The following is a 15,712-nucleotide window of genomic DNA, read 5'->3' as shown; positions in this document are numbered from 1 at the left end:
CTTGCGTGTGTTGATGGTGGTGCTGCTGCTGCTATTGCTTAATTATTATTTATATATATTGGCTTCGCCTTGTTTCCTGATAATGATGCGCCATTTTCTTAGAGAAGAGAGAGAGAGAGAGAGAGAGAGAGAGAGTGACGAGAGCACACACACACATATTTGTATATATATAGGGGTGGCCCACTTTTGAATATTTTGGCATCGTTGTCTATTCGTGGAACTGTCAAGTATAATAGAAAGGAGATGCCAAGCGACCTTTGTGCTGTGGCTTTGTTATGTTTGGTGATGTGAAGAGATGGATATATGTGTACAGTGGAAGTTGAGGTGAGGTGGATGCCTTGAAGAACTTCTCCTATTCAATTCAAAAAAAAAAGGAAAAAAAGAAAAGAAGACTAATTTCTTTGTTTGTTTTTATATGGGGTGTGGGGCCCGGTGGGGGGTGGGGGGGTGTATTTGGATATTACGTAGATACTTGATATTCCAAAATTTTATTACCGCAAATGCTCTTTGACAAATGTAGTAGGTTGTTGTTGGAAAGGTAAGTATCTTCCACGTGGCTCATGCCCACTTTGCCCCTATCTATTCTATGATGATTACTGTGTTAGTATATTGTATCATAATCATGATCGACATTATTGAATAGACCTCTTTGCCCTTCCCCGTGGTCCTACTCAGAGACCACTTAAACTCAACTCAGAGCGGTTGGATCTTCCAGAGTAGGACATGTTGTTGTTCGTTCTGAGACTTCTGACATATCCTGTTTTTGTAAAATAAATTACTTTTCTAATATTCACCCTCAGCTTCACACGTGTCTTCAACTCTTTCTATTTTCTGTCCAATGTTTGAATTGAAGAAAAGGGCAGCCCCCCTCCCTCCTCATATCTTATCTTTGAGTCGTGATTACCCCACCCACAGGACCCACCACACTTTGAAAAATATTAAAAAAATAATAAAAAAAAGTTTACATAGATGGTGAGGAAAATAGGATGTACATCCTGAACTTGCTAGAATAAGCAGGTGACAAATCTTTCACTCCATTTCTTTTCTATTTTCTCTTTTGATGATCGGAAAGACAAAAAGTATTTTTCTTTTGCTTTTCCTTTTTACCCTATCTCTTTGGTTGAGAGGGACCCCATGAGGGAATCCATGAAACCCCACAACCGATACCATTGCCTTGAGATACTAACAAAATGCAACATGCCACTCAAATAAAATTGGTCCATATAAGAATGTTGAGATAAAAAGGATGTGAAGGTGGAACAAGGGCACATGTGCCTTCCTTTTAACACGAAATAAATTATGAAAATTCCGACTGGCCACTAACTTGAAGATGAATGGGAAACAAAGTTGTTTTGGATTGATCTATTCACGTCGAATATTGGAAAAATTTAACAAAATTCTTCTGAAGTTACTCCCTGAAGTTTAAAAACTTTTAACCTAAATTGAGATAAGATATTTTTTTATTAAAAAAAAAAAATGGTATTTTGAAAATATTTAACAAAAAATCATAACGGAAGAAGGGCATTGCAAAAAATTATAAATTCAATACCGTAAATTGAAAGTTTTTGATATTCGAAGGATAATTTCAAAACAAGTGAGTTGAAATTTTCTGAAATTTCTCCTTGAATATATAACGTTGAGAAATGGAGGTTAAAACTTATGAGTTATGGTAATAAAAAAGAAAACGATGACGTGTTAGGCTGTTAGCAAAAAGAATAATAGAAAGGATTTTATGGAAAGTTGGAGCTGTCATCACCTAAGTATAAAATGGATTTGACTGGGTCCTCACTACTTTGCTCATCTATAAAGAAATCAACAACAAAAAATAATACTTAAATTCTTACCTTGTCGAATCTCTAGAGCTAAAAATGGAAGGGCAAAAAAGAGTTCATTATAAGTTGTGGCACTAAAAAGGTTAGACTACTTACAATTTAGGGGTATAATGTAATTAATGTTACCCAGAAAGAAGAAACAATGAATTATATGCTTTCTTAACTTTATGTGTTTCCTATGCTTAATGTATAATATTCTTTTATAGGATGTCATGACATATAATTCCTCATTTTCATTAAAAGAAAAAACTTCAAAAAATAAAAACAGTAGAAAACTTATTGAGGTTGGTGGAAAACTCTCTGATTTTTAAGTTAACGAGAATAAATGGCGAGTTGCTATGAGAAAAAGAGTTATAATATTTGTGAAAGGAATTGTTGTACGTTGATATTTGAAATTGTTGCATATCCTCTACTTGTGTAGGGCGGCCACTAATGGATTAAGGCCTTGGCTAGGTGTTGTCTTGCATATGGGCAAGGCCATGTCCGTCTTGGCGTCGAATTATGGCCATAATTGCGTTTGATTTCATGCTCGCTGGCAATTAGGATGAAGCCAAAAGTAATTATCTTATGCGTTATGCAGGCTAGATATCAAAACAAACAAAGAACAAGAAGTATAAAAGAAATCACAAGTTGAATCAAAGTTTCATTGGCCAACAATGGGGTGTGACATAATTTCACCACCAAAAGAGGAGTCTCACCTTAGGATAATTTGGACGTGTGTTTATTCATCAAATCTGATTCAAATGGAGTACAAATCACACTTAAATATACTAATTGTTTAGAGCAAAGTCCATTTATTGAATTACAAAATCCAATCTAGAGCAACACCTATTTATTGACCTACCCAAAATAATATAAGGCAAGACTCATTTATTGAATTTCCAAAAATACGGTTAAATTTTGAAAATTAAATAAAACATAAACTAAATACTATTAACCTCATTCATTAAAATAAATGCTATTTAGTATTTAGTTTTTTTTTTTTTTCCATACTTTTTTTCTTTCTTGTCTTTTGAAAATCAATTATTGGATTTGAAAATCAACTTGGGTTGACCGAGTTGGTATTTGATATGTGATACTACGAAAATTGTTTACTCTTTATTTTCCATGCTGGCAGATACGATATGACAAAGAAGATGGTCCAAAGACATGGGCAACGCCAGGAGGCATATCATAATGGGACGTGACCTAATTGGAGGGCCCATACTTTTCAATCTTTATGTGAGTCCAGGTGAGGTGGGTGGCAGTTTATTGGACAACCAAAGAATTGGATTAAAGCCTTTGCCAACAATTATAGTACGGAAAGTAACCTCTTTTTATGACCGCAATACATATATGTCAATTGTTGTTTTCACACTTGCTTCGTTCTTGTTTTTGTTTTTGGTCTTTTTTTTCTCCCTCTCAATTATTATGAGAAGAGTCTAAATCTTGCAAATAATTTAATTATGGTGGGCTACTGGGTCGCTATGAGATTACTTTTTGGATTAGAATTTTCAAACAATTTATGTGATGAAATTGAAGAAAAAAAATGTTATATACTATATTTTTATTTGAGAGATGATAGAGAGCACGCCCGGCGTGCATGCTAAATTTTTTTTTTCTTTATAATTAAAATAGTAAAATAATAATAATAAAAAAAAAAAAAATTGTGCCCGGCGTGCATACTGTTCATGCACGCCAGGCGTGCTCTCTATCATCACTCTTTTTATTTTATTAAATTAACATGAGATAAATTAATAATTATTAAGCCTTATCACATTAGTATAGCAAAATAAAAATGAGATATATAAACTTGGTGAAAATTAAAGTACATAAATTTCTTCTAAACTAATCCGGAGGAAATATCTTCAAATTCATTTAAAATAGTGTAAAGTGTTTATAAATATTTAAAAAACACATTAAATTTAGTCTCAATTAATAAACTCCTATTAATGATATTAAGAATTTAATGTATCTTTTAAATGTTTATAGACACATACACATAATACTATTTTAAATGAGTTAAAAAATATTTCTTTCAAACTGATTTAGAAGAAATTTATGTCCAAAATTAAATCTTAGTTGTGAATTGGCTTCCTTTTTTTTGAATGAATATGAATTAGCTTATTTTCATTCAAAAACAAACGAAGAGATCCAAATCCAAGTGACACATTTTCACTGCAAAACTTAAGAAGGCCGTCTTTATTGACTTGGCAGGCTCCCATTCAAACGAGAGGGCTAAAATGTTTCCACCCTCCAATTAGGGAGGATGTCACGTGTTAAAAAAATAAAATAAGGGCTAAAATGTTTCCACGTCACTAATCTTAACCTTAACCACAAGTTTCCACGTCCCCAAAAAACCTGTTAACGTTGACTTTAACTTATCCCTTCTAAGCCTTCCTTCTTCAATCTTTCCCCTCTTTTAACAGTTGCAGACTGCGACATCGAAACTTGTCCACCGGCTTCCACGTCCTCTCTCTCTGTCAACGATATCAGGCGGTTAGGATTTCGAGATCTGTTTGTAGCTGCAGGCCTCGTCAGGCATCAACGACACCATCTGCGAGAAAAAAAATTGGATCTGGGGATAGCGAGATGAGGGAGCCAATTCTGGAGAGAGAGCTCTTCTCGCTCCGGCACCGTCCATTTCCGATGAGTACCAGAAGCAAGAATCAGATACGTTTACAACTTCAACAGTGGTTGACCAAAATTTAAGCAGTTCAATTAAACTTTCTCTTTTTGGGTTCTGGGCCCCGCCGCAGTTATCATAATTGTGTTGAAAAACTTCAAATGTTTGAATCGAACAAAAAAATCCCTGAAGAAGGATAGCAAGGGACGCAACGCAACCCCCAACCCCACCCCCACCTAATTATTTGGTTATAATTAAATAAATAAACTAAACAGGTTAATTAATGATAATGTATTGTGCCATGTTTATTAATTAATTACTTGAATAAAAAACAATTAATTGGCTCAATGGGGGGAAAAAAGGTGGTAGGGCCCAGGGGTGTTTAACCGTGTCCGAAAAAGCAGACAACAATGTTACATAAAAGATCGCAACCAGAAAATCGGGGGATGGTGGCCCACACCGTCGCCCATGTCAGTACTATCTGTCAGGCTTTCCAAAATCCCACGAGCCCCTTACACACCACCGCACAAGTGTGTTTGTTTAGATGGGGCCGGATCAGAGAAAATAATCCCACCGGAGGGCGCCGCCCCACCATTGGAGAAGTGGCCCCCACTACGCGGGACAATGCTTTGCTTTATTTTTTGCGCCTGGGCTCCACGACCACGTTGTTGGAATGACTAACCGTGACAGCCCTGTCGGCCTAGCGCGCCTTTGATGGGATGACCGTATTAAGTAAGTCCAAGAACAAATCTGGTCCGTTATTTACGTGATGCGACAGCCGAGTTGGTGATTGGTTTGAATGGGCGGACATCATTTGTCTTTTCAATTATCTCCAAGGGTTTCACAAAACCGACAGGATCAATTTCAGTTCGAATGGTTTTCGGGTCAAGTTTGTGGTTTCGTGCCTCCCGCTTAGGCCCGTCACATTAATGACCACTTTGGCCCAGTTTTTGGATTTCTGGACCTTCGTGGCCTATCACAAACACACACACCACAAGAATCAAGCCATACGATAACCTTATTCTCTGTTCATAAGAGCATCTCCAGTAATATTAAGTAAACTAGCTAATAAAAAAGCATAATTTTTTATTTTAATTGTTCATTTTTCGTATACACTCAAACAGATTATTTATTATATTCTCTATTTGATTAAAATTTTATTTTTTGGAATTTTTTTATTCTTTTCTTAAACTCTCCATCTCTCTCACAATTCTCCGCCACAATTCTCATGGAAGAGATTGAGATAGGTTTCAGCCGAATAGAGAATTTAGATTTTTTTTTTTTTAATTGTTTTCTTAAACACTCTCCCTCTCTCTCTCTCTCTCTTCCTTGAGAAGAGAGGAAGGTTCAACCGAGCACAGAAGACAGTTTTGCTTAAAAGAGAGATGGAGTTTCAACAAAAAAGTCTCCACCAAAACGATGCCAGCATTGTGAATTTAGAAAGTGAAACGCTATAAATTGATGTTGAAAGATGGGATTTGAGCTCTGCACCATGTTTGGTTTGATTCAATGTTACGATTTTGATGGTGGTGGTCTTTTGGCTGAGAGGATGCTGAGAATGACGAAGAGAAAGATCCTCATTTATCCTGAGAGCATTGAGAGAGAGAGAGAAGAGAGAGAAAAACATTTAAAAATTTGAACATTGTGCTATAGTGAATAGCTACTTTTTGCTATTCACTGTAGTAAAATATGTAGTTTAGCTACTCTGGAGCTAATCCGCTAGATGCCAAAAAAAAAAAATGATAAAGTTGAAAGAAAGTATTAAAACGATAGAATTGAAAGAAGATATTAAATAATATAATTAACAAAATAAATAAACAATTCAATAAATTTAATTATAGTTTAAATTTTTCACCTTTATCGTTAACTATATAAGTAAAAGGGAGCATCTTCCGAAATGTTGTACTTTAACCAATTAGTATGTCCATTCTTTATAATAAGATCAAATTAAAACGAAGCCATATTTTTTCAAATTGTCTCTATAAAACATTATGGTTAACTGATTGATAATGTTCTTTTTTTTTGATATACTCTTTAAATTTGGTTTTTATCATTAGGATGGTAAATAATATTTTTTTTTCTTAAGCAATAATTTACTAATAAATTTGTTAAATCTACCTTGACACAAGCTCGTTTAGAATTTGATTGAGCTCAAAAGAATCATTATTTTCCAAATTCGAATCTTTAATTGTTTCAATCATTCATCTCTCATTATTAAATATTTAAGAGAACATGATCCTCTCCAGTTCATTTGAACTGGATAACACTCCGTTAATTATATTATAGGGGTATTTTTGTCTTTCACTTTTTAATTGGACGAAAGTACTCATCAAATATAACTAAGTCGATATTATTCAGTTCAAATAAACTTGAAAGGATCCTAATTCATATTCAAGGTGTTGGGTATCACTTATTAAGTGGAAGTTTGGACATATACATGAAGAGGAGTGTTATTCTAACAAATTTATCCATATATTATTTGTTTTAGGTATTTATTTATTTATTTTATATTTTAAATTTAGTTAATAAAAAACTAAATCAAGTACAATGGGCAACGACAATCCTATGACACCGTAGTTTATTACTATATTTTTTTAATCAAAATAAAAAAATCAATTAAATATTACTTTTTTATTATTATTATTTTGTCTAATACATTATTAAAAGCGTAGTTTATTTTGAAACCATGTCCTTATTCTATTTGGTAAAAATTATTTCTTTTATCGACTCCCATCTCTCTCTATCTTGAGATTGTAATCCCTTGATTATTGAAATTCGAAAGTGGGCCCGATTTTATATATATATATATACACACACATACCCAACTGGATTATCAAATGGTATTCTAAGTTTAAGATCTTTTGGGTGTTATTTCTTTAACATACATAAACACTTAAACAATATGATATGGATATATCACCTCTAGGTTATATTTTCATAAATTAAAAGTACAAAAAAAAAAAAAAAAGTTTATTTTAGGGCCAAAAACCGTACAAAAACTTGATTTCCTGCCCCAGTAGGATTTACCCTTTGTATTAGCAGAATATTTAATAAGTTGGGGCTAAAATCAGAATCAAAGCATGATCTTAGCCAAATCGACAAACATCGATGCACGAGGCTGACTAGACCGTTTCTCATGATATCATAGTCTACTAGTGGAACTTTTTTTTTATTATTATTTATGTAATCCTATTCATCATAAATAAGTAATGCATACCATCATGCACTGATGATTAAGTTATTCTAGTCATATCTCTTCTTCTCTATCTAAAACAATATTAATTAGGGTTCAATAAACTCATGTCTAGATGCCCATCATGCCTCCACCATACCAACTTGATCAGTGGAGAATCCTTCACTAAACTTTATCTCTACAATCAACTAATTTGCATAAGCAACTTGGTGGGCAGGTAATCATATCCAGGGGCGGAATCACGTACTTCTCCGAGCTTCAACTAATCCCATAAAAATTTTAAAAAGATTTATTCCAATTCTTTCAAATTAACTTTTTACCCCCTAAAAAGTGTTTTTTTTTTGGTTCCTTAATTATAGTTTGGCCACGTAAGTGCGTTAACTAGCCCATACAAGAAGTATGCCTTTTCAGCCCATTAACTAGCCCATATACAACCATTTACTATAGGCCCATTCTCAATAAAGCCTTATACGTAGGCTGCTTGAATCTTACTTATTAAGAACCTGTTTAAAATTGCGTTTGAAAATAAAGCTTTTAAGTCAAAAAGCGTTTTTAGGAAAAAACATCATTCTTTAAGCTTTTTGAACCCTTAACAACGCTTTTAATTTTTTTTACCAAACGACTATTTTTTTCTTTAAACTGACTTTTTGAGTGTTAAATACACTTTTAAGCCCCTCAAATACAATCCCAAACAGATCCTCAAGACGGGCGCACAAGAAATAGAAGGAACTTGTATCTGCTATATTCTAACCCCCCCTGTTATTTTTGGAGGATAACAGAGTAGAGGCTACATAATCAAATTTGTTAGCTCATGAACCTCGGAGAAAAACACAGCGAGAGCATTTACTCAGATGCTTTAAAAGCTAAAATAGTTCATGGATTTATAATCTGTTTGAATTGGAAAAGAATAAACAGATTCCAGTTTCCGTTTTCAACAATAATTAGCATTTGGGCTAAAAACTATCCCAAAACAATGCTTCCCCCAGCAGCAGACAAGTAAAATAAAAACCTGCAAGTTTTCCTGTTGCCCATTGTGTTCCTGATTCTATACAAGCTAAAATGGACTTTCTGAAGCAGAAAGTTTTGGGTTCACATCAATGGTAGCCCTGTTAAAAATTCCACTACTTCTACTTAATCAAAGCATTAATGGTTGGACTCATTTTGAATCTGCTGACGTGGATGACTTCTTTGACAATTCAGCTACTTCATTTTCCAGCTGTGTCTTCAGATAACTTTGGGCAGTTGAATTCACAAACTTGACAAAGAAGTTCATGAGCATGAGCCACACAATAGTATTCCAGGCTGAAGTGAGTGAGAAATCCCACTTGTTCTCCTGGGGAATGGTTTAACAGAATATTAAATAGGAAAGAATAAAAACTTAGATGAATGTGGGCCAAAACCTTGCCAAAATTAGATGGATGACTCATATGTCAGGGTTGAATACCTTCGTATTTGAGGCCCCTGGAAAAGATGATTTCATATACTTGTCTTTGACTGCATTGAGTTTGGCAATAAGGTTGGGCAAGACGGAAGCAAAACCGGGTATAAGGCTCAATATCCAAATCAATTCATTTTCTATCCAGCTAAGAAGCTGATTATTGCAAACCGAGATGATGAAAGCCGTCTGCAAAAGAGGGGGAGCCAAAACATATTAGGTATTATGATATTGACACCAGGCATACAGCTGCCTTTGAAGAGACAACAAAAGCTTCCTCATTCACATAACCTCTAAATGGTAGTCTGATCATTGAACTGTTGTGCATGATGTGAACAATACACTTGGTGCGACAATAAGAAAGCCAAAAAAAGGCCAAATTGAACCAATTACAAGCTAAAACAACTAAGACCAAGATGTAAAAGAATGTGAGAATTCACAAACCTGTATGTGAGTTTTAATAATTGCCTTTCCAATCAACGTGGCAAAAAAAAATTTCCAAAATGGGATCCCAAATTGTCCACACATAATGCCAGCAAGGTCAAACAGAGGATTTGGCACCTGTAAAATACTTCAGTTAATTGGCAGCTAACATAATAAAAAACAACATTGCGTTTGAAGGGAAATACATCACATAAGAATTTTCAGGAAACCTGAATTCCTCAGAATTAGACATGAGAACCATTTATAATAAAGCATTATTGATGATAAATACCAGATATAATAACATCAAAATACCAAGCAAATACAATTTCCAAGGAACCTTGGAGCAATTCAAATTTAGAATGAAACTTCAGCAAACGTCAGGATGGGCATATACCTAATCAAGTTTTAGAATTTCAAGAAAAGTTAATGTAAACAGAAATTGAGGGGGCACAGTATTGAGGTATCAAATGCTTTAACTATAGCCATTTTCCTGAGGTTTAGGGTTCAACTACATATGTTCTTTCATGAATCTCTAAGGGATCTTTACTCAAGAAAAAAAAAAAAAGAAAAAATTGCAAGACACTAAGAAAATAAAGTTATCAAGAGAAACAAACAACAAACTTTGCTGGATCGAGCGTGACAGAATATGTATACATATACAGTTTTACTTGTTAAAAGATTCCAACAGGCCCATTCACAAAAGACTTCCTGTAACCAAGCCAGAGAAAGTCCAAACTAACCGAAGCCAGCACTAGAATCGTAAAGAAGTTCAAGTGTTGCGAGTGTGATACAAGCCAGCATTTGATTTGATTTAGGCGAGTAGCAATGACTCCTTTGTCTTCAGTTGAGGAGGCATCCAATTCTTTAATAGCTTCGTCCAATTTGCTGCCCGACATGCTTCCTGCATAATGTGGCAGATTAGTATTAGTGCAGAATTAAGTCTTTAATCAGAAGCATAATGTAATAGTACTCATCCCGATCCCTTACACCACACTAACGATAAAAACTTGCCAAATGAAAATAACATGAATGCATCTACTTCAGACAAAAGATCTATGATTCATATTTAGTTATACCCAAAAGTTAAAGGTTAACAATGGATCCGTAAAAGGTCCTACTGAACATTGATCATGCATATTCAAGCTCCACCAGACAAGTTTCTTTAAAATAGAATAATTTCCTAAGAGCTGCAAAAATATCCAGATGAAAAATGTATTACAGAGCACAAAACAGCCAACAGTAGACAAGACATGGGAAGCTCCAAAGAATTGCTAATAAGGAATAAAAAAAGATAGTAACATACAAACACATAATGAACTCTTTCTGCAACCTGTACTGATAACAGTACAGATTATGTAATAAAAATACATATCCACAAACTATCACCCTTCATATGGTATATCTTTTCAATTCTAACAACGATGCAGCAAGTCAAAGTATGGCATCAACCATATTTGACAAGAAGCAAAACTAACTAGCCTGGTTGTCGAAGTTGTTCGATTTCTCATCTCAAAACTCTAGAACTAATGTGAATTGTGTCCTACATGAAATCCACTCATTCTGAAATACATGACCATTGGCATTTTCACTTCTACCTAACAGGACAAATCCAAGTTGTTGACATTCTTCAATTTCTTCTCCCATACCTTCAGCGCATGGTTTATGTAAAGACCTAGAAAAAGCAATAGCCACATTTACGCTATCACACTATAAAAGGACAAGTCAATTTGGAGCATCCCTAGAATCACTTATAAGGCTCAGTTTTACCTAGTAAAAAATCAATGTAAAACTTAGCACCTATGAGTATCTTTATAATCCACCCACTTTATATGGGCTACTCATCTTCCTAATCTGGGACAGGGATGTTACAATCTCCTTCTCCCTCACCCTAAATCCTTGACATCCTCGTAAGGGCCACGCCACGCAATGTTCCAGTACCACATGGTGTTATTTAGTTGCTTTGATACCATTTGTAATGATCAGGGAAATTGCTAGCCACATTCGTGCTATCACTCCAAAATAACTAGTCAATTTGAAGCTTTAAAATTACTTATAAAGCCAAGTCTCACCTAATAAGGAACTAATATAAGACTTAGAACTTATGAATGCTTTTATAGTCCACTGACTCCATGTGGGCTATTCATCTTTCCAATTTAAGACGAAAGTATTACAATTTTTTTTTCTATGGCTTTAGTTCATTCAATATACAACTCACCGTGCTCATCTTAGAAGTTTATGGATGTTTTGAATTTTGAGAAATCAAATTTGGTCTTTAATTTTCATTTGAGTTTTCTTCTTGAATATATTATCATTTATCATAAAAGAAACATATGTTGACCAGTAGACACCTGATTACATATTTAATATCAGACATTTCATAGTTATCGACCCACACACCCATGTAGTGCTATTATATTGAACATTGGTACTTCACTAGTTTTATGTAACATGTAATAAATTGCATAATTACTAGGCCATGTGAAGAGAAGAATCCTAGGACATAAGCAAGGTTGAAACCCTTATGAGAAACAATTAGTCAAATGCATCAATCTCAACACAAAATGAGATCCCCATAATCCAAATAATAACTCTATCCCAAATGAGGGCCTACTCAAAAAAAAAAAAAAAAAACAAAACAAAACAAAATTAAAATTAAAATTAGTCCCAGTACTCCCAGGAGTACAACATAAGTAGGAAAATAAAAAATATACTCCTCATACCTGCCCTTGAGATAAAGTATGGAGGAAGTTCTCCAATAGCAGTCCCAATACCCCATAGAACAGCCTCAATCTGAACCTGTGGCAATATGCTGCTAAGCGGAACCCGCAAACCATCTAATGACTGGAACAATGGGGGACCAAATTCAGTGCAATTCTTATCAAGCCATGAAGGACCTCTATTCAACTGAGTTGTATCATATGGAGCGCTTTTTAAATCCACTCGGCCACACTGCATTGCTTTTAATGTGAACAGTGCAATGTGGGGGCCAAGATACATGACAAATGTATGCAAACCAGATCCTGAAGAAAAACAAGTGGAATAAAAGGTTAATTTTACAATTTGAGTGCTAATATATTACACAGGAATGGTCATGATATTTTGAACCGAGATATTTCAATAAACAAAGACAAAAAAATTTTTTTTTTTAGAAAAAAAAAGAGGTTCACTGAATCATTTGCTATCTACATAGTTTAGAAGAAATATATAAAAAAAAAAAAAACTATGCTTTGCCTAGCCCAAAACATAAAAGCCATGACAACCAACTTTCCCCCCAAAGATCAGTTATATACATTAGCACAAAAACTCATTCGACCACTAAAATGCATGACATTCCAAGCACAAAATGTTCCTTACCAAAACCAATCGAGGATGCAACTCCAAGAGCCATCCACCATAGTCCAAACCTGATATATCTAGAAAGCTCCTCAACATGCTGCAGAAACATGGCATTAATATCATTATATCCAATCGTCAAAACAAACAAGAAGATAATTAATTCACCATAAATTCCAAAAGTAAAATTTGCATGGAATTCGTCATCCTAATTATAAAAAGTAAGGACTTTAAGCTTATAACAGTTGTCCAGGACCTCACAAACAATAATTGCCTTAATGAGAAGGGTGCTGATAAAAGGTCAGATCTACATTAATTTTTCAGAGCAAGACAATATGTACAAAACTTTAGGGTGGTAATTCGTCATCCTAATTATAGAAAGTAAGGACTTTAAGCTTATAACAGTTGTCCAGGACCTCACAAACAATCATCACCTTAATGAGAAGGGTGTTGATAAAAGGTCAGATCTACATTAATTTTTCGGAGCATGACAATATGAACCCCAAGGGGTTGGCCCAAGTGGTGGAGGCCTTAGTCTTAAGGTTTGCTCCCTTCAAGGTCCAAGGTTCAACACCTCATAGGTGCAAACAATTTCTTGGGGCCACACCCCTAGTGAAAAGCCAACAATTTAACCAGTTCCGTATAGGGAAACTTCCGAGGGTGTGGTGCACGGGACCGGAGTTTACTCTGTAGGGGTGGGTCCGAAAGGCCCTGCCTTGGAGAGGTTCCCCGACATCAAAAAAAAAAAATGTACAAAACTTTGGGGTGGTAATTAGTCATTTAGAACTAATCACACATGCAGGATGGAGCTGGGAAGTCAAGATTTGCATCCTAACACAATGCTTGATAGTTTACTGTTATGCGGGTGACCCACCTATGAGTAAATCAGAATTCTTAACCAATTTACAGAGACTCTGCACTCTGTATACGAACATGAACGTTCTATGAAAATGAAGCTATTATGATAGTGAAACGACAATGGTAATCCATAAAGCAAAGATACCTTCTCATGAGGGCCATCAATGGTCATAATAAGAACTCCAATAGCAACTGACACGGTGCTCAAAAGCATCAACCATCCTCCTTTTGCCAACAGATAAAGTATTGACTGCTTCACATATTGAAAAATAGCCAAAACAAAGAACTTCAAAGTTTTGAAGGGTTGCGTTGTAAGTGTCAAATTTTCTACTTCCTGTTGATGCCTCTGATGGAGTTCTGCAAAATAACAATTTTATCAGGTGATGGGATTTAAAAGGGCACTCAAAGCATTATAAATGCCAGTTTCTAATCTTAGATAATGCAGAAACATTTCTGACGAAGCATAACCGGAAACATAGACTTACTATGCAAAAGCAGTCTACCCTAAAGGGAAAAAAAACAACAAAACGAAATTGATCCCCGTAAATAATGTTCAAACACATAGAAAATAACTCATTCCATCTGCAAGTGCAAGGTAAATGCAAGAAGCGTGGATCTCCAAGACGGAAACTTTAATTTAATAACAGTCTGTATTACAATTCCTTCTATACAGACTTTGATATAACAGTTCCTAGCACAATCCAATTCCAATCTACCCACTTGGAAAACCCATTGAAACGCGCATTAGAAAGCAATAGAATTGCACTTTGTTCCCTATTACCACAGAACCGAAACAATCAAAACACATAAAGGCTTATCAACTCTGAAATGTCATGTCCAATTCACTTTTTGATTCAGCAATCAGCTCAACTTCTGGGAATCACGTACTCCTACCTATCCTAACTCAAACATAAATTGAAATAGAAATTTCTCACAGATCCAATTTCAAACCGAGGATTTTACAAGCAAATATCCCAACTACCCCCTCCAAAAATAAAATATACATTTGTTTAAAGCACCCAGAAAAGCTATTAACAAAAAAAAAAAAAAAAAAATTGAAAGCAATGATTCAGATTAAAAAAATGGAACTTTACAGAAAACCCAATATGAATAACAACCAATAACAATGAGAAAAATAAGAATCAGAATCGCCTACCTGAGATCCCCACTTCACCACCTTGGGAGGAGGAAGAAGAAGAAGACGGAGTTGATCGTTTGCGACCCATTAAGCCAGCATGCCAGAATCAGAAACTCCCTATTTGGGTATCTATATTCTATAGGAATCTATAAATTCCTGAGCGCGTTAGTGAAGTTTGTGATTGGTTGCAGAAACGGGAGGAGGACATGTATCAATTGCTTGAATTTGAAATACCAAACTTATCTTAATTGTATTGCTCCTTTTGAATTTATTTTGAACAAAATTCGCAGAGATCTAAAGGAGCAACCGAAACAGAAGAGGGCTCAAGAGGAGTTTGCGTGAAGATCCGCCTCTGTAGCTTTTATCGCTCTCTCTCTCTCCCCCTCTTTCCTCAGTAGACAATGTGCAAGTGTGACCCAAATAGCCTTTTAAAAAAAAGGGAAATTATTTAAATTTTGAATAAATGGTGATAAACTGATAAGAATATCAATTTTATGGTTTTTTGGAAATATTGAGAAACGAAATTACAGTATCACCCATCATTTTTTAATAATTACCGTCACTATTATATATATTAATATATATACTACTCCCCAGAAAATAATAACGGTTGAATTACCTCAATAGCGTATAAACCCAGTAAATATTTATAATACTCAAATAAAAAATGGTATTCCCCCAAAAAAATAATATAGCAATTGTATTTCGATCACAATTTCTAGGCATGGATGTCTTTATAAATTGAAACAAAGTGTATTTGGAGAGAAATATTTTGTGGGTGGGTAGGACCACCCTTTCACCCCCCTTACCTACACCTCTATTGGAGATACATTTGTCGTCTTCCAAGAGGTTGGATTTTTGGTAAGTTTAGGTACAATTTTATAAAGAGAAA

At 34.8% G+C, this 15,712-nt stretch overlaps 1 protein-coding gene across 1 annotated transcript; it reads right to left on the bottom strand.

The window, feature by feature from the left end:
- Positions 1 to 8,448: 8,448 nt before the first annotated feature.
- LOC132163549 (vacuole membrane protein KMS1) lies at positions 8,449 to 15,198 on the bottom strand. Its single transcript, XM_059573872.1, has 8 exons — positions 14,839 to 15,198; positions 13,828 to 14,039; positions 12,846 to 12,924; positions 12,212 to 12,511; positions 10,232 to 10,392; positions 9,510 to 9,626; positions 9,075 to 9,254; positions 8,449 to 8,963 (listed from the first exon to the last, which is right to left on the bottom strand). The coding sequence occupies exons 1-8, from the start codon at positions 14,906 to 14,908 to the stop codon at positions 8,787 to 8,789; spliced, it is 1,296 nt and encodes a 431-aa protein (XP_059429855.1). The 5' UTR covers positions 14,909 to 15,198; the 3' UTR covers positions 8,449 to 8,786.
- Positions 15,199 to 15,712: the final 514 nt, after the last annotated feature.

Source organism: Corylus avellana, chromosome ca1 (genome assembly GCF_901000735.1).
Source record: "Corylus avellana chromosome ca1, CavTom2PMs-1.0".
Lineage (NCBI taxonomy): Eukaryota > Viridiplantae > Streptophyta > Magnoliopsida > Fagales > Betulaceae > Corylus > Corylus avellana.
Note: the sequence above shows the minus strand (reverse complement) of the source record. Positions and strands in the feature narration are given on the sequence as shown.